The following is a 20137-nucleotide window of genomic DNA, read 5'->3' on the forward strand; positions in this document are numbered from 1 at the left end:
CCTAGCAAGTACCGCGATTTGTTGGGTTGGATACCGGATGCATCCATAGAGACAAAGCAAGGCGGGTTGCTGATGACCGCTCTGATCAACCAGACGAGGATGCCTTTGGGTGATGACCTGCCTACATACGTATACATCCAAATGGCTCGTATCCATGCCCTAATTTTGTTAGGAGGTCTCATTCTACCAGACACCACGGGGTGTAAGGTTCCTTTTATGTGGTTGAATGTGTTTGAGGATCCGGACGAGGTGCAGAATATTAGTTGGGGAAGTGCGGCTTTGTCCTACCTTTATCATTATCTGTGCGAGGCTTCCATGAATAAGAGGAAAGAGTTGGGCCTATGATTCTTCTGCAGCTATGAGCGTGGGAAAGAATGCCCACACTGAGGCCTGCGTTTATAGGAGCAGTCGTGCACCAGCCATATACCTCATGTGGCACCAGGTATATATTTAAATATTTATTTGTTTATGCATATTTGGGTTATTTTCTTACATCAATCTTATTTGTAGGTGGAAAGGAACAACGCACATAGAAAATGCTCCCAGATACTCGGTTGAGCATTATCGTGATCAAATATCCCTGCTTAGGCCTGACCAGGTGAATATTATTTTAATATTGACTTAATTTATGAATTTATTATGAAGTTAATTTGGTGTTTGCATTGCTGGTTTGCAGTTTCTGTGGACGCCTTATGCGCATTGCATACTGCCAGACTACTGCAGTGATGCAATGGATGCTCCTTGTGCAACACGTACTTGGTGTGTTGGGCCTATGTCGAGGCACACGAGGCTGGACGAGTGCGGTGACAGTTTAATCGGTACCAGGATATTCCTCGACTTGTAGACATGATGCTCAAAAATGCCGATCATTTGGGCAAAAATGATCGGCGTGGTAAGAAGGCTAACAATTGGGAAAACGCGCATCAGTTCTACATTGGGGAGTGGGACCTGAGGTATGAAAGGTCCCAGGCTGCCGAAGACACCGCACTGATGTCCATGAATATTCATATGAGCCCGGGGTATATAGCGTGGTACAACAAGATTACAGTGACGTACCTGACTCAGCCTGGGGCACGGTCAACTGCTAGGATGAACGAGTCGGCTTATTTGATGAGACTATTTGTAAGTTTATTATATTAAACTATATGCTTTCATTTGTTATACATTGTTTCGTATTGATATTTATATCATTTTTTTGTCTAGGTTGAGGGTTTTCAGCAGGTTTTCCATTTAACTACTAAAGACGAAATGGACACACGAATGCGCCAGATTCGACAAATTGTTAAGAATGTCCTCCAGTCTACGAACAAGGCTGATGTCATGGAGTACCCGGCTTCTCAACATCAAGATGTTGTCATGCCTTATCAACCAGATGTAGTTCCACGGCGTCATGGAGTGCCTGGTGTTCGGACTGAGGGACACGGTTTCACAAAGCAGTTTAGGATGTCGCAGCCGCATCCCGATTATGTAGCACCATAGCCGATGAATCCAGAGCATGACCCACCCCAGTGGTCTTCATACCCGGCGCATGAGTCTCAGTCACAGTGGGACCGTCCCCTGTATTCTCCAAGCCAGTCTGAGCCCGATTGGAATCGTCGCCCCTATTCACAAAGCCAAGATGTGCCGCAATGGAGTGGAGCCCGAGCATCGGTCGATTCATTCTTCCAGAATTATCAGTTTGTGCCTCCTGTACAAGTTGAAGAAGAAGATGAAGATGAAGGAGAAGAAGAAAATGACGACAGAGGAGAGGAAAATGAGGAAGAAGATGTTGTTCAGAACATCCATGTCCAACCTCGACCAATTGCGGAGGGTTCATCGCGTGGCGGGGTTGGGAAGATAATGAGCAAAGTGTACAAGAGATTGTCAAGTAGAAAGAATAAGGGGATTGAACCGTCGAAATACACTCCATCGTCGTACAAGTAGCATTGTTTAGTGATGTTTTGAGTTACTAAAAAAATTGGAATTTGTTTTGTAATACTGTTTTGGATTTGAGAGATTAATCAAGATTGGCCAATATGAAAATGGTCATAATATACAATTAAACAAGATCCTAATCAACTTTCAGTAGCAGCAATACTAGATGAGTAGCCAAAACATTAACTATGCAACTCAAACCACCCCCTCTAACGAGCTGCGGAAAGATCTATAACATCAATATGATATGCTCAGAGCATACTCCCTGCTTTCAGGATCCTGCATTCAAACATGTGCAGATTCAGCTTAAAATAAGTATTCAGAGATCTCAAATTATGCAAATGTTATTTGAATATGCACACATTTTGCCATTGACTATGATACCAACTTGTCACATTTCTAAGAAAATCAAAGATTGCTAAGAAAAAATACCTGCACTGCAAGAAGTGGGAGGATCCTACACAACACGACCGACAGAGCAATTTCTTCGGTCATGCCCCTCTACGCCGCAATTCCTGCACTTGCGAGGAGCTCTCGGTTCATCTTTCTCACGGACATCCATTTGATTAGGAATCCTCCTTGTTCTGCCTCGTCCGCACTTTCGAGGAAGCAACTGCTCAGGGGTGATATGCAATTTCCATCAAGGTTTAGCCCAATAGTCTTCGTGTCCTGGTGCGTGAAATGGGCCACCAGAGTACTGTGCTTCACATGTAGCTTTGTGGTTGTGTTTATCAATGAGTTCAAACATAGAGTTACCTCTATCTCTAGCAACGGCGCACTCATGTGAATAAGAAACTCTCCACATCTGCCACTTCCCACAACTGCACTTTGAATCCATAAACTCGACGTCTTGTCTGTTATTGCCCTTTGCCTGTCCATTTTCGACACGTGGACGACTTAGAGTTTGGTAATGGCCTAGTCCTCGGTCAAGTACTGAACAGTAATGTAGTTGCCCCTCCGCATCATATGCAGCAAGTTTGTCCCTCGCCCAAGGGGTCAACCGACCTTCGGTATGTTGTATTTCTGTCTTTCTATCTGCCCACCATTACACTGTTCTCCAAAATGTCAGATCAACCAAAGCTCTAATTGGCAACTCTCTTATACCTCTCAACATGATGTTGTAGCTCTCTGACATGTTTGTTGAGGGCACCCCCATCTCAGTTCATCATTATAACAAACAGACCAGTTTTCTTTTTTGGCTTTGTTGAGCTCGTGTATCGCAACAAGACTTTCCTCCCGTAGTGCACGTCGCCTTCGCATGTATTTACGTACTTGAGTTGTGACACCCAATGCTCATACCATGCCTTTCACTCTAGCTCCCTTACCCCTAAGTTTCGTGAAGATATTTTTCCTCACATGGATCAAACAAAATTTGTGGTGACATATCGACGGCTTTTTTCATTCATTAGAACGCATAGCCTTAAGGATTCCTTTATGCCTATCCGAAATGATGCACACCTCCCTTTGGTATTTCACCACATGAATTCTGACATGATCCAAAAACCACTCCCAACTGTCGCCAGTTTCTTCATCAACAACATCATATGCAATAGGCAGACATTTCTTGTTAGCATCAACACCACAAGCAACAAGCAACTTACCTTTAAATCTTCCTCGAAGGTGAGTCCCGTCTATTGTTAAAACTGGTTGGCACTCTTGGAAAGCATGTATAGCAGGCCCAAGTGCCCAGAAAACGTAATAGAAGACTTTCTTACGGCCCTGGCTCAACAACTCGTTATGCCTCCACTCAACAATTGTGTCTGGATTCCTAGACTGCAGTTCAAGCCTGTAGCTTGGCAAATCCCTAAATTACTCCTCTCATCCACCAAATACAATCTCTAAAGCCCTCTCCGTGCATACCATGCCTTCTTATAACTGATTACCACATGAAATTTGTCATGAACAAATTTCTTACGGCTTCGGCTTTGTACTCGGCATTTTTTAGCAACTGATGGCGAATACACAAAGCAATCATTGGTGATGAAAAGTTAGCATGTCCTCTATCATTACGATGGCCTACACAACTATGGTGTCCCACCCACTTCCTAATTTCCCACATATCATCATGGGCCATTTGTGTAACAGAAACTTCCCACGAACATTCATTCGCTTTTTCAGCGTCGGTCTTGTTGATAATAGCTATCCCATCTTCTGTCCTCCCTGCTGGATATTTGCATACGGCATGCCACGTTCTTAATTTGCTCTCAACCCCCCTAAATTGTCAGTGTTGCCTCAGACTCCACATAGTAATAGCAGTCTTCACATGCAGCTTGCTATCAAATTTTGTTCCCGCATTAATCCAATACGGGTGTGCTTCATCCCAGTACATAGTATTGCTTTCATTACTAACTTCAAGTACCTCAGAAGGACCACTCGGCAGTCTGCGAAAATATTTCAACCCACTGTGAACGTATTCTGGAAGTGGTTGTTCACCTTGCACGTCGGGTTTACACACTATCTCCTCATCACTAGAAACATCACCTGAATCATCACTTCAAATATCATCAGATGATGATGACGACAATAGTGGATCAAGGTCTCCTCGTACAACATGGACATCAATATGCTCTTGAACATTCTCTTCAGTATTCAATCCAACATCAACAGCATCTGCAACATCTGTTTGCTCATTAATACCACAATCAAAGCTCATAGGTTCAACCCTCGTAGATGATCCAACACCATAATCAACAACTGGTGGGATTAAGGCATTTCCAACAGACGAATACTCAACAAATAATTCAATATGACGAGTAGAATTTAGAGTCTCATTGAACATAAACATCACACTGTCAACACTGTCAACCCCAATGCATATATATCTCGCGGTACCCAAGAAACAATGCCTCCATGATATATCGATGGAGTGTTGATTTGAATCTATCCTTATCTTAGCATATATCATTGCAACTAATTCAGAGAATGAAACACACGAATTCAATACGATGGAGGCTCTAGCACGAGGTGGATCATAACCAATACCCACTTGAGGAAGTTGAACTATTCTACCACCCCAATATAAACTCACAAATACTGGCGTGATTTCTGCAAAAATATATATACAAACCAACAACAATTAGAGATAATTTTTTTCCTATAAACCCTAATTTAGTAAGTTTAAATTAAATTTATTAGAAACCCTAATAATATGTAAATAAACTATACAAATAAGGGAGGAATGTTGAAAGATTGAAGGAAACTTACCGGAATATGACGGGAAATCGCCAAGAAATCGCCGAAATCGCTGAGTTTGCGCCTGCTATGTGTTTCTGCTCGCGTCTGCCTTTTCTCTCGCGTTCTGCCCGCTACTGCCTCTCTCGTCTGATTTATGCAACTTAGAGACGCATGACACGTCTCTCCCTAAGACGCAAGATGCCCATGCGTCATCTAATAAAAAAAATATCGATACATGACGCTTATGCGTTTTTGTCTGTGACGCATGACGCTTATGCGTCTTTAAAAAAAATAAAAAATTTAAATATTAAACGACGCATATCCCTCATGCGTCTATATGAAAGACGCATCTCCATCATGCGTTTCATTAAAAGGAGACGCATGAGGGTCATGCGTCTCTCCTAAAGGCGGAATAAAAAAAAGTCCAGTACACTTGAGGAATGTTAATTGTAGTCTAGAATAAAAAAAGAAAAAATCCAGCTATGTTTCCATCTCTGACCTCAAACCAATCTCACTTGCTAAAACCATCTCACTTGCTAACATAGATTGGGTGGCTCTGTCTCTCTCTTTCACCTTTTCTCTGTCATACACTTTACACTCCAACTAACGTTTTCATAAAGCCCTTTTCTTCTCTTTTCCTTTTCCTCAGGGTTCCTTTGTTGAAATTTTCAGTTCGGAAGCTGCAAAATTTTGTGTGCTCACTCCTCACTAGGGTTCCCCCCTTTTCGCTTTGTTGTCACATTCTTCGCATTTATCCAAACTCGTAGCTTTATACTGTGAATTTACCTTCCAAGATCTGTTTGTGTTGGAATTCGACTTTTTTTATGGGTAATGCTTCAATTGATTAGCTGCATTTCTTTGATTCCATCTACCATTGACTGACGCATGTGATTCAGATATAACAGGAGCTCAGCACCGCAGTAGTAGGAAAATGGTTTAGGCATTCAACTTTTTTGTAATTATCCTTGAGTTTGTGTGTAGTGCAAGATTTGTACTCCGTTTTCTAAAACTTTCTTATCTGGATTCGGTTTTCTGATACAAGGATATTTGAGGAGAGATTAATTTTTATGAAAATCAGCTCCCAAAACCTCTCTGAAAAGCTTTCCTCAACTGCGCAGATTTCACGTGTAACGTGAGAAGAAGTAGGTTAGCTGCTTATGCCATGGGTGGAAAATGAATCTCTTCAATTGGAATTGGCTGCGTGAGTTGTTCTGCTCAAGATGATCGACCAATTTATTAATTTTGTCATTAGGCCGCCCAGGTATGTGAAGCTCATTCACTTTGCTCCTCTATTTTTTCTGAACTTCTACTTCCATTTTACAGCATAATCAAGATCTCTTTTGACCTTTGGGTTTTTGAATTATATGAAAGTATTGATATTGTAATATTATCTCTGCAATCCCAAATTTCTAAGCTTATGTACTTTCTATAGTTGAAGCAAAGTAATCGTATTACGTATAGCCGAGCTTGAATGCAAAATAAATGTCTGCTCCACTGAAAGGGTTATATTGCTTGGTTGAAGATGATATAGTCGTTTTAACTGTCTCCTCATAATTGATTAGTAAAAGAGCTAGAAAAGGGATATGTGTTTGTTCCGTTTAAGGTAATATAGAAAACAGAAGAATTAACAAGGAAAATGTGCAAGGCCATGGGATTGATTCCATAGACTAGATACTATCTATTCAATGCGGACTACTAATTCCATGTTCACTTGTTTTAAACTTTAAGTACATCCCAGGATCAGCGTATTTCTGGCCTATTGATATTTTTTCACTTCTGACCTGGGATGCTTCGGATGCATCACCAAATTCAGGATAACCAAAATTAAAAGTTCTTTGCTACACATGCATACCTTTCTTTTATGTTTTAACAGTTTGGACTTTTTAATGGCCTTTATAAATGGTAATTTTAATCTTTCTTCCACTCCTTTTTATGATTGTCATTATGCTTTATATGACAGTATATCATGTCACTTGCATGAATCCCTGTTTTTTTAATTTTGTTTTCATACATTTTGATTTACCATTAAATGAGGAAGTTGCTACCATTATTGTTTTAATTTACCATCTCAAATTGCTATGCGAACAGGGCGCATTACAACCCAGATCAATATCTATGGGAAAAGGATTTTACTCTGGCAGGAAGGAAGTACAATAGAGAAGATGTTGAGGCAAGTATGGGCATCAGTTACTAAAATCTTCTCTCCTACACTGAATTAATGAATGTCTGATGTGCATTTCTTGACTTGAATTGTACTTAGTGTCTGAAAGTTTAGTTAACTTTGCAGCTTAGTAATGAAAGGGGTCATGCCTTAAAATGTAGCCATTATGCTCCTTCACAAGTCCCAGATGGTTCGCCTCTCCCTTGTGTTATATATTGCCATGGAAACAGGTACAGTCTTCTTTTTAGAAACTTATATGTTATATGTTGCTTTAGCGTATTTATGAACTAGTTTCTTTCCTCATTTATCTTCTGCGAATAACTATATTAATTTGTTTTGGTTTGAGGATAAAAAGTATGAGAAAATCATTCATTGGTAGGGTATAATATGAACTCCATTTGGATGTTTGATTTTACTACACAGCCCTGATTGTCTGCGGAATCAAATCTTCACTTATCAATATCTAGCTTCTTTTAAGGAATCAAAATGTTCAAAAACATAACCACTTTACTTATTAAGAATGACTAACTACAAACCAAAACATCAATAGAATAACTTCCGAATTATTTTCACCTCTAAAATTGCCAAAATATCCCAAGGAATTGCACAATTTTCCAATTCTTTTAATATTATAAATGTAGCCATGATTGATAATTCAGACAATTAAGTGCAATTTTGGCCAATTCTTGCACTGGAAAATCAGCTGCTAATGCCAAATGTCGTGGAAGATGCGTGCACATGCACGGACACACATTTCAAATAGTTATTCCCAACTATTTAGTAGACTGACCTAACCAAAAAGTACGTTATTCCCAAATTTATGTGGATTAGGAGGATGGAGAGGGAGAGCTTTCAAATATGATGTGGTGAAAACTTAGTTTTTTTCTTGTTGTGCAGCGGATGTCGGGCAGATGCAAATGAAGCAGCTGTAGTTCTTTTGCCTTCAAATATCACGGTGTTCACCCTTGATTTTTCAGGTTCTGGATTGTCTGATGGGGATTACGTTAGTCTTGGTTGGCATGAGGTACCTTTACTTTATCATCTTTTTTCTTCTCTACTCCATGACTGAAGTAAAAGTCGCTGCCTCAATTTCAGAAAAATGACCTCAAGGTTGTGATATCGTATTTGCGGAGCAATGAGAAAGTTTCTCGCATTGGCCTTTGGGGGAGATCAATGGGTGCAGTTACAAGGTTGGTGATTGATTATATCACTGCCTAGAAGTCAGATTTATTGGGCAAACAAATCCATCACTCGCCTGACCTGTACATGTTTGTACTTGTTTGCACAACATTTTTTTTGTGACAATCTCAAGTTTTTTCTCGATTAAGTAGTTATTTAGACAATTGTTTTTCATAATGATGTAAGTGTTCAGGATAGATCAATTGGGGTATTTTACTAGAATAAAGTAGTAGATCTCTGTGTAGCTCATTTTTGCTTTTAATTCTTGTTCTTGACTTCTGATTATCGTCTCAGGTTGATGTTGTTTTGAACTAGATAATTTTGGTACGAATTTGCTTTTGTCAGATAACTTTGTTATGATTTTGTTTACGGTTCAGATATTTAATTCTTACCACTTACCAGATAACTAAGTCTTATTTATATAACCTTTTATCAAATGTACTGTAGCCTTCTTTATGGAGCAGAAGACCCTTCTATAGCTGGAATGGTGCTGGACAGTGCCTTCTCTAATTTGTTCAATCTGATGCTGGAACTTGCAGATGTGTACAAAATCCGGCTTCCCAAATTCACAGTATGTATTTCTGATTAAAATTGTTTGCAATTAGTTTCCTCACTGCCTATGTCTGTAATTTGTATTTATGTCAGGAAGTATGGCCTTTTGCTTTAAAAAAATTCCCTTTTTTATTACCTTGGGAATTTGGATGTTTCCAGTTCAAACTTCTCAATTGTGTATATTAACATGTGATGTTTGTGTTGTAACAACAATCGACTCCTGTAATTCCTTGGTATAGGAGTTAGCAACCATACTTGATTATATTTTGTTATTTTTGGACAGTCAGGATGTGTAACTGATCGCCTGTGTCAGAGACAGTTTTAGCCGTCTAAAGTTCTGGAATTTTGTAAATTATGTGTAAGATTTTTAATGTTGATACCACCTGATTAGTATTACTTGTCTCCCCATTTCAAATACAGGTCAAGATGGCTCTTCAGTACATGCGACGAGTTATACAGAAGAAAGCCAAATTTGATATCACACGACTCGATTGCATACAGGTCTTTACTTTTCTTTAAGAGTAGTGAGATTGTCATTTTTTTGTCTTACCCTTGTTCTATACTCTCCGAGAAATCTTGGTCTTTGAGATCTGTACTCCAGCAGTATTTTTTGTGAGACATGTGGATATATGATATAGTTTTGCTGCTAATGCATTATATTATCGAAACTTGCAGGTTGCTCCCAAGACATTTATTCCTGCTATGTTTGGGCATGCGAAAGATGACAAATTTGTCCAATCTCAGCATTCTGATGCTATCTATAATTCGTATGCGGTACAGACACATTCTCTAAATATTTATCTTTTATATTTTACCATTCTATGTAGTAAGTATTTGTTTTTTTACAGGGTGATAAAAATATTATCAAATTTGATGGTGACCACAACTCATCGCGGCCTCAATTTTATTATGATTCTGTGTCAATTTTTTTCTATAATGTCCTCCATCCTCCTCATCCTCCATCTTCATATTCAACAAAGATTGAGAAATACTATGATCTGGGAGACGTTAAAGTTGGTGCTGGTGTGGAAGAGGTAGCTCCTGCTGTATACATATTCTTAGGATTATTTCTTTACTTAGTACATGTCGATTTTATGCTAAAAGTTGTGAAATTAATGTTTGCGTCCATGCTTACTGTGGAACTTTCATCTAACTTTTTGGTTTATTTTTGTACCAAAATTTCAAAATGATATGGTTTAGAGACGTGGTGTGTGTGTATTTGTGTAGTCAGATCTGTGTATATATACATACTTCTGTGCTATCCATTGTTGTCTTAAAGACGTGGTGTGTGTTTGCAGATCTGTGATATATGTACATAATTCTGTGTTATCCCTTGCATTATGATGTTGCAGATTCATTAATGACATCGTTATAAATTACCCCACAAATACGAACAGGAAAGGCCAGTGATTGCTGTAATCCTGTGATATTTAACGGGGATCTGATGAGATGACTAATTTGGATAAGGGCCTAAAATGTTTTAGCTGCATGAACATATTCGTTGTGACTGGTGAATCTCTTGCAGAATTCATTCTACCTTGTACTTAAGTATAATTCAGATTAGGAACAGCTTTTATGATCTGATACTTGGTAAACTAGTTTAACTCTCTAACAAATATTTCTTCTCAGTTGATTGTTATTTTGAATTGCATGTCCTGAAGTAATGCATCTGTACTGTACAACTTGGTTATAAATGCGTCCTTGTATACTTTGCTTAGCCACTATGCACTGTGCTTTACTCTGATGCTGGTCTTCTGTATGTGGTGATCTAACTGTTTCTTTTTCAGAATATTTTATATGAGATAATAGCTGGGCTTCGCAATGTAAGTGCTTATGCACCTAGCTCTTCTGCTGCACCTCGTAGCATTTCATCTACAAAATCTGTGGGAGAACTGCTCTCTGACATAGCTCCCGTATGTAATGTAAAATCTCTCTCTCTCTCTCTCTCCCTCACACACACACACATAGACGATTGGTCTGCCTTTGGAGTTTTAGGAGTGTAAATACACAACATACATACACTTCTGTTCAGGTTCTGTAAAATGTTAATTTCTCGTCCCCGGACCTTTTAGATGCTACACGAATTTTTGTTACGATATAAAAGGCTGCATTTTCAATTTTATATGATGATTATTACAGGATGCTTTGACTTCTGAGGAAGCTGATCTCAAGATTCTCAACGGCAGTGGCACATCACTTCAAGAGGTACTTGCATCTGAACCTGCTTCAAGTGAAGCATCATTGCACTGAGCTACTTCTCAGAACTAAGCTCTTGAATTTCAATTTGTTAGGACAAGCAAGCAGGCCAAAATGAAGAGTGTTGCTCCTACACGAGCTCAAACAGAGAAAGTTGGGGAAGATGCTTGTCTCTGGGCAGTGATGATCTACCTTCTATGGAGACAAGCGTCAGTAACTCCGACCAGGTGTCTTTTCATACCTCTCCTCTGCTAGTTTTTAAAGCTGTGTTTTGCAAAATCTTCTGTTAGTCTCTCCTTGAGGTCTGCAAAGCCTATTGACCAAGAAATCATTATAATTACTGACCGTTGAAGCTTACTTGAGTTTGGATCCATTTCTTCGTTTATGCTGACTACTTCAGTTACAGACAACTATAAAGGTCCTTGCCACGCCCCTTCGAAATCCAGGACAAAATACATTAGAGTCTCCAAAGGACGATACAAAGAAGAAGAAAAAGAACAAAGCTAATTCGAGCACAAGGAAGTCAAAACAGGAGAAATTTGAAAAGCTGGAGGCTCTGAGCCAGCGCATTCGTCTTTGCATCTTGAAGAGAGTTAATCATAGGAGAAACTGCTCGACGTGACTAACCCTCATTGTAGAATAGGATGTTGATTTGTTAGGCTTCCATACTTTGCTTTGTACTCCATTTTCCAAGAAAAATACCCAACTCTGATATGTTGCTGGGAGGCTACCCACTTTGCTTATTTATTTCATGCAGCTCTCGTCACCATTTTAACCATTCACTTTACATCCTATTTGTTCTGCAACTGGAGTTCTGCTTTCGTTATTTTCACACTCAAAATGGATACAACTCTAAATATCGGTTACTATTATTTATAATTACTTAGAGCATTCCCAACGGTGAGCAGCAGCTCACCGTCCGTCCTTGCCTTGCCGCTGGCAGGGCGCTGCTCTATGCATAGAGCACGTCCGTGCCAGCGGCAAGAGCACGAGGCGTCGACGTGGCATGCTCTGATTGGCCCGTTGATTTATCATTTTTTTATTATTTTTTTAAAAAATTCGAAAAAATCTGAAAAATTCAAAATTAATAAAAAAAATATTTTCCCACTTCCTAATAAAATATATCCATTTTTTCCACACTTTTAATTTATTTTTTTTCATTATTTTTACCCCAAAATTCATACTTTCATCTATAAATACTCTCATTTCAAACACAAAAAAATGACACTATACCAAACAACTCTCTCAATCTCAAATTTTAGGAGTTTAATTATGTAATTTTTAATTTTTAGGAGTTTAATTATGTAATTTTTAATTTTTAGTATTTTAATTATGTAATTTTAAATTTTTAGGATTTTAATTATGTCGTTTCTATTTTATTTGTCATTTGTAATATTATTTAGGTTTTTTTAATGAATTTTAGTATTATTGAAATGTTATTGTTTAATTGAATTTTATATTAATTGTGCTCGTCCTTACGGAAGAGCACAGCTGTGGGTGTTGTGCTCTTGCCAGAGAGCAGACAGAAAAAGTGGGGCCGGGCCCACAACCGTGCCGCTGGCAAGAGCACGGTTGTGGATGCTCTTAGGAGTTCTGCTTTCGTAATTTTCATACCCACAATGGATACAACTACCAAAATCGGTTAATAAAGGAAAGGTGCAGAGCAAGTTTTCACAGATATTAAAGCATCTCTAAGGTAAATTGAGAATGCATATTTCTCATTGACTTCTTTAAAAAGATAAATTTAGCTTCTTAAAAAGTACTGTAGTAGTAAAGTCCAAGAAAGAAAAAATAGAAATAAGTATACAAAAATAACTACCACATTTACCATTTACCTTTTGTGTAGAGAAGAAGTAAAAATCTCTTTAAAATTGAAAAGTTATAATACTTCTCAAATACCCTTCCCATTGAAGAATAAATTTTATGAATAAAAGGTAAATATGATAATTATTTCTCTTTACCTCTCTATATACCTCATCCTTTGGAGTCTAAAGATACACTTAATAGAAAGATTAAACAAAAGTTACAAAACAATCTCACCCACTTATATGCAAAGTTTCAAGTGTAGTCAAATCGACACTAAACCTAACTTTCTGCTTACAACCTAAATATTGCATTGGTTCTTAATGCAATTATATGTATATATATTAGACACTAGAGATACATGGTGACAACTAAGAAGCTGAGAAATTACATATCACCAGAGAGCTTTTGCAATTGGTATTCATCGCTAGTGGGTAGTTCTGATGAATGATCGAACTGCTCACTTGGTAATAAAAGAGGATGCGGCTGTTGGTAAGGAGAGTTTAAGCTCGACTCCAGTATTGAATGGGAGGAAGCCATCTCTTGTTTAGTGAACAACGCATCATTGCTCTTGCATTTCCTTTTCACTGGTCTCCCATTAGGGCTCTGAACTGGTGAACTAGCATGACAGCCAGAATCAGGGGTTAGAGGCTCATCATGATGAGAGGACAAGGATTCATCAAGAGAAAAACTCTTTGCAGAAGCATGTTCGTTCGCAAGCTTGTCCACAAAAGGTGATTCAGATGTTGGAGCTGGGGTTGCAGGGTCAGTTTTATTATCAGATTCTGGGAAAATGTCATCTGTCCCAGGAGCGGAAGCCCCTGAGCCAGGCGCTTCTGAAAGAACTCCACTTATGCGTTGCTGTTCTTCAATAATTTTTTTTAAGTACTTTCCTTGGGCTTCTATCCGTAACTGTAGCTGTCTTTGCACCTGTAAGAACCATTACAAGTCTCAGCAAAGAACAAATTTTCATAACCAAATAAGCATGCGTTCCCAAAACACTTAGTAATGCTCCCAGCTTCTCATGGTTTCATGTGGTAAAATAAAATGGTGCAGCTTGAATTCATATGAAGAACAACTACTATGCCTACATCTCAGCATCTCTTAAATGATTGCTAACAGTTTGGTGCTGTAGTCTCTAAATCCTTATATATATAAAGAGAATCTTCTGTGGAGTTAATAAGAAAACCTTTATGGGGTTTAGAAATGTGAGTTATCAAGGCATTTCTCATATAAACAGATTGGTAAAAAGAGAATTCAAACAATATACCTCTAATTGTTCATGCAGTCGCTTTTGGACTTCCATTTGCAGTTTGAGCGCTTCAGTTATTTGCATTCCACTACTAACAAAACCAATCCTCTTGTTAAAGTGATTATTTTTAATCATAATACAAAATTAGCACAGGGATAAGGGTAATAGAGTGTACAGTTAATCAACATATGAGAAAAAAAAGAATTAATGAATAACTAGATGTCCATTAATACTACTAACATAGCCTTGTAAATTAAGACACGGTTCAAGTGGAAACTGACAAAGAAAAGAAAGTGGAATTTACTCACGATGAACCATCCAAGCCAGAAAGCATATCGCTCGATTCTTTCCTATCAGCTTTTTTCCCTTTATTTCAAATAAAGAGTATAACTCATCAATGAGTATCAAACACACTCAAAATCTGAGGAAGTTTGGAGAACTAGACAATGGGCTAACAGGCAGCTATCACTTACAGCCACATTATTAGTATAACCTACCATCAGAAGAAGAATCTGGAAGATACTTAGCCAGCCGGTATTTCTGTTTGAGACAATAAAAGTTAGTGAAGCTGAGAAGGAGTCAAATATATCAGACACCAGCAGGGTGAAAGCTGAAGGAATTCCATGGCATGGGTACCTGCAAGTGGCTTTTAACATGGTAAATTGTGAGCCCCTGAACTCCCATAACCCTGAGAACACCTTTTGGAGTAGCTCCTGAATGAACCAATATTAATAAAACATGAGAAGTTTCCTTGCATAAATGAAGACCTCTGCAGGCTTTTTCCATCAAATTCCTAGAATCCATATTCACATTGATATAAAACTGCAGGAATTTTTTCTTTTTGTCCAGAGAATTACACCAGGTAAAAAATTTAGTATCTTTCCTGTATCAGGACAAGAGGAAACAAGAACGGGGTGCTTCATGCATACAACCCAGTGCAGCATGTATCCCCAATTCAACATATTTATCGCTAGTGTAGGACTGGAACACTAAGCATTGTCAAGTATATCTTTACATAAAAACCATGGAAAATAACTGTATAGAAGCAATGCTACCTTATTATGAATGGGTAAAAGGTAAGGAACATTTTTCTAATTTTTCTATCTTTAACCTTTACTACATCTTTCAAGTTGTTGAGTACTTATTGCTTTTTCTAGACCCCAACCCCTTGATGTCAGGATCAATGTGAAACTAATGTTATCAAGTGACAGAACTCACGATCTGGCCCACCAAGCTGTGCGACAGCATCAACAAACCGTTCATGAAGCTCATGGTTCCAACGGAGCCGCTGCTTAGAGGCTAAACTTTGATTGTTGTTCCCACTGTTAGATCCACTGATAGGATCCATTGTGGTATCAACACGGTCTAACGGCTGACTTCGAGCAATTTGATTGCTGTGGATGAAGCTTGAACTAGGAACACCCTGGGGCTGAAACATATTTCATTAACCTATGGCAGGAAACAGATGATGAAGTCAATATGGTGTAATTGAACAATAGCATCTTATAATAAAAATTCACGATCTGGCAAAAACAAACACTACAGAAAGAATCAAAACATATAGTACGGAATTCTAGATTATCAATTGTTGGAAAGTAGTGATCGTTCAATTCTCCTTTTCCCTCCATGTGAGCATAATGCCAAACTCGCAAATTATTTCAACCAAAACCAAATTCCATTCATAGGATTAAATCATGAAAATATGTTAGTATCACTTATCAGTCAGTTTAATCCACACACAATTTTATCTGAAAACAATTAAGAAGACATCGTAGTACAAACTTCAAAAAATTCAAATTACAAATCTGAAATATGTTAATAGAGCTAATTTTTTTCATGAATAAGTAACTAGTAATAGGGATTTCAGAATGGCCAAATCTAAGTGGAATTACAGTTGAGCACTGGTTCCAAAGCATCATTTGAACTAGCAATATAAAGTATGCTAGACGAGTTATAAACAAGTGGTACACAAGAGGAAATAAGTGAAGGATAATCTACAACAGTCACAGAGAAAACAGAGATGATATTTATATCAGGTACCTAGTTTCTATGACTTTTAATGAAGCAGTTGATATTGGTTCGTGACCTGAAACTGAAACATACCATCCACACAAAGTGATAGACCATAAACCAGGAGAAGAGATAAAACCACACAAAAAGAATAAGATCAAATCAACGAAAGGGTCCCAAATTTACTTGAAAGCCGTCGTTGAACAAGTGTTGAGAAAAAAATTACTAACAGATTTCATTTCAGTTGCTTTGTTAAGTAAACTTGGCAGTTCGTTTCTCGCTACAAAACGAAATAACACCAAATTACCCAATTATGGCCTATATACACCTAATCAGGCGGCTTTCCTTTGTTCTAGCAGAGAGCAGCAATGATTTGCAGTACGCCATCAGAAATCAACATACTCAAAATCCAAATTCTCCATAGAAATCGAAAAGGAGTTGACCGGAGATAGCGTGTAAAATTAATCACAGAAAAGCAGGTGCAGAATCCAAACAAGTAAACACAATACAAAAGCAGAGGTAAAATTAGTACCCAGATCTAGGAAATTAAAAGAAGCGATCCTCCAAATCTTTCAGGAACACGCAAGCATGCTAGAATACGAGCGGTAATTCGAAGCTGGGGAAGACCAACTATAGTCGGAAAAAATATGAAATTGAGTGAACAATGATAGGTTATAAAATTAGGCAAAACAGCAACATGTGCAATGAATGTGGACTGGAATTGAGGAGTAGTGAGCTGAATTAAAAAGATCTGAATCCACAAAAAGGAATCAGCAAATTTTTTAATACCAGACTCTTATATTTTACGAAGGGGGGAAACGGTGTGGGTGATGAATATTGAATATTAATGAAGTATAGAAACATTAAAGCTCTATTTGTTTGGTAGAATATTATCCTAGGAAAGTAACTTCATTCACAATTTTATAATTTTGTATTTTGTTGGTTTTATCTAAAGATAAAAGTAATATGACTTCCAAAAACTGGATAAATAATGCAACTTTTCTATAATTCCTAACATTTTTTTTTTCTAATTTCAGGTTGCATGTAATATATTTATTTTATTAAATACAAATTATAACAATAACTGTAAACATCATCATTATTGTAATTAGTAGTGAAAATTGTTGATTAACTCAGTTACTTTTGTTTGACTTCTGATCTACGGAGAATGTACAAAAGTTATAATTTAATTAGCCACTTTATAAGTTATGGGGTTGACCAGAAGTCAACCAAAAGTATATGATTTAAATGAAAATATTCTCTAATTATATTATTTTCTTTTTCTTATTATTCCCTCCGTCCAAAAAAAATACACCAATATATAAATGATACGAGTTTTAATGCGTAATTAATAAAGTAAGAGAGATATGAAAATATGGTAGAAGTAGTGTTGTGAATTGTGGGGTCCATGTTATTAGTTGTTTAAAACTTTCTTTATTTAGAATTGGACAATTGGTCTAATTTTGGTGGAAAATATTTCTATTTCACTTTCTAGTTATTTCCATTTTAACTTTAAGTTTGAATCTAGCATTTGACATTTTGAATCTAGCAAGTAGTTTGCCTTCGATGTGTTGGATGTTGTTTAAGCTCTTGCTTTGAAATATTAATCTATGCTATGAAGTTTATTCGAAATTTTACTTTCATTTTAGCATGATTTCATCTATGTTCTAAGTTTGTCCAAATTTCAAGTAGCTGATTTCAGTTTATTTTAATTAAATCTAAAGTTTTCTAAATGATTTACATGTATATAACTTATTTTTACAATTATAAAAAATGGAGCATTCAAGTCTAGTTCAAAAAATCAATAAAAGTAAAAGTATGCCTTTACTGAGATCAGTATGTAGGAATATCGTACTAATATTTTGAAAGGGGAAATCAATGTGCGTGTGTATATATATATATATATATATATAGGTACGTTAAAATGATAACTATATTTATGGTGATAACTTAATAACTTATCAATTATGGGTCAAAAATATCATTTTTATTAAAAATGATATTTATACACTGTAAAATGATATTTTTTCAGCATGCATAGAATGATACTTTTAATCCATAAAATGATATTTTATTTTATAAAAAGATATATTTCGTCCATATAATGATAGATTATTAATTTATTACTATAAATATGAGTTATCATATGATCACGTCCATATATATATATATTTATTAAAGTCAATATTGGGCGTTCCCCTCATCAGTATGTATATCTTTACTTGTTTCTCTCATCTTCAACAGTATCTAGTGTCTGGATTTTGCAGGCAAATGTACTAGCAACTGTAACAAAATATTCAACTTTATAATTGATTATCTCTCTTTCCCTGTCACCTAATTTTAATTTGCTCCCCTTTGCCTTTGCCTTTTTTATCTTTTGAATTATGAAATTCCCATCACATCCAAATTAATCATGACATATTTGCATCATTGAGCGAAAACTGTTTAGAGAAGTTAGTCTATTCTATTTGCTTACACAATTCAAAGTGATATTACTCTGGACATGTTCGAGTACAAGATATTGAATTGGCCCGAAACTATTCATAATTAATTTTGTTATAAAGCAAGATAAATTAATTGGACATGCATGGTTTCATTCAAGCATATAGTAGTGGTTTGAAAATGAAAATCATGTTCGGTTTTAGTATAAATGTTTGGAAATGAAACTAAAGTTAGGTTATTTGAACCATTTTCGTGGATTAACTAATCGTAGAATGTGGTGTTGCCAAGGGCGGACCGAGGGGGGCTGGAGGGGTGGCCTTCCTTGGACCACCAGGAGGACCTAACTTTCCATATAATCCGCTATAAAAAAGTATGGCCGGGCCTCCTCTCAATGTGCATATACATTTTTTTGAAGATGATGAGGGGAAGAAGAAGATGAGTGAAACAAGAAGTACAATCTGATTGTTGAAAATGATGTAGAAAAAAACTTACAAGGGAAAGAAGAAGATTTTAAAATATTCGTCAACCAAAATCAAAAGAAAAGAAGATGCAAAGTGAAATAGGTTAATTTAAGTAGAGGCTAGGGAAACATGATTGATGTGTTATGTTTTACTAGTAAAAGAAGATGCAAATTGAAATAGGTCTTACAGCAAATGAATCTACTGATCTACTCCCATCTCTTACAGCATCCACAATGGAGACGGATGTCCCGGCGGACACCGAAAAACATCTCCTGCCACATCATAAGGACATCCCACTGTACAATAGCGGACATCTCCACAAACATCCACAATAATAAAAATTCATCAAATTAAACAATTTACGGAATTAAAATTTCGACACGAATACGAACGGAGAAAGTGCAATAATAATTTCATTAAATAAAAAAAGTACAATTCAATAAAAAAATATCAACGTGCACCCCTCCGCATCCATAACTCTTCAATTATATCATTCTGGAGTCGAATATGAGCTTCTTGTTAGCGCATGTCGGCAATTATACCGATAGAAACGTAGAGAGAGAGAAGAGAAACTCGTTAATACAAGTGGTGCGAATGAAATGAAGTTCAACGAGACGTATATATAGAGTTTTTAAAAAAAAATCAAAAATCGGGACGTCTGTCTTGGCACCGCAATGGCGGACGTCGGCGGACGGCTGCGGATACCTCACGTCCTCCGAGGACGTCCGCGTCCACCTCTCCCGACATAATGCCGGACGTCCTGCGCGGACGCCCGGCACGCCGGTCCGACGGTACATCCGCCGTTGTGGATTCTCTTAAAGCTACAAATGTAAAGCCATATTTAGAGCATGAGATATGAACTTTACTAATTTTACTGTGTGATATTATGAGAATCTAGTGACTTGTACAAGCTATTTTGCTTTATAGACTAGAGACTACAGAGGTGTCCTTGTTAGGCCATCCACAATAGGCGCCCAGCGACCGCCCAGCCGA

The 20137-nt window shown here is 37.3% G+C and overlaps 2 protein-coding genes across 6 annotated transcripts; one reads left to right on the plus strand and one right to left on the minus strand.

Annotated features, from left to right (window-relative positions):
• Positions 1-5606: 5606 nt before the first annotated feature.
• On the plus strand, positions 5607-11963 carry LOC121811674. 3 transcript variants are annotated; one of them, XM_042212573.1, is made up of 14 exons: positions 5607-5916; positions 6207-6349; positions 7177-7258; positions 7376-7479; positions 8147-8273; positions 8345-8439; positions 8876-8999; positions 9401-9481; positions 9656-9754; positions 9829-10014; positions 10768-10893; positions 11120-11185; positions 11272-11403; positions 11583-11963. In XM_042212573.1, exons 2-14 carry the CDS (start codon positions 6309-6311, stop codon positions 11796-11798), a joined length of 1479 nt encoding a protein of 492 aa, XP_042068507.1. In that variant the 5' UTR covers positions 5607-5916; positions 6207-6308; the 3' UTR covers positions 11799-11963. The 3 variants fall into 3 exon arrangements, with proteins under 3 accessions (XP_042068507.1, XP_042068506.1, XP_042068508.1); XM_042212572.1 differs by having other exon boundaries at positions 5608-5916; positions 10768-10902; XM_042212574.1 differs by lacking the exon at positions 5607-5916 and having other exon boundaries at positions 6283-6349; positions 7177-7262; positions 10768-10902.
• Positions 11964-13156: 1193 nt separating this feature from the next.
• On the minus strand, positions 13157-17082 carry LOC121741926 (myb family transcription factor PHL7-like). 3 transcript variants are annotated; one of them, XM_042134886.1, is made up of 8 exons: positions 16774-17082; positions 16272-16323; positions 15450-15680; positions 14868-14944; positions 14729-14771; positions 14540-14597; positions 14250-14322; positions 13157-13909 (listed from the first exon to the last, which is right to left on the minus strand). In XM_042134886.1, exons 3-8 carry the CDS (start codon positions 15667-15669, stop codon positions 13367-13369), a joined length of 1014 nt encoding a protein of 337 aa, XP_041990820.1. In that variant the 5' UTR covers positions 15670-15680; positions 16272-16323; positions 16774-17082; the 3' UTR covers positions 13157-13366. The 3 variants fall into 3 exon arrangements, with proteins under 3 accessions (XP_041990820.1, XP_041990821.1, XP_041990819.1); XM_042134887.1 differs by lacking the exon at positions 16272-16323 and having other exon boundaries at positions 14250-14319; positions 16774-17081; XM_042134885.1 differs by lacking the exon at positions 16272-16323 and having other exon boundaries at positions 16774-17081.
• Positions 17083-20137: the final 3055 nt, after the last annotated feature.

The sequence above is a fragment of the Salvia splendens genome, chromosome 7 (genome assembly GCF_004379255.2).
Source record: "Salvia splendens isolate huo1 chromosome 7, SspV2, whole genome shotgun sequence".
Lineage (NCBI taxonomy): Eukaryota > Viridiplantae > Streptophyta > Magnoliopsida > Lamiales > Lamiaceae > Salvia > Salvia splendens.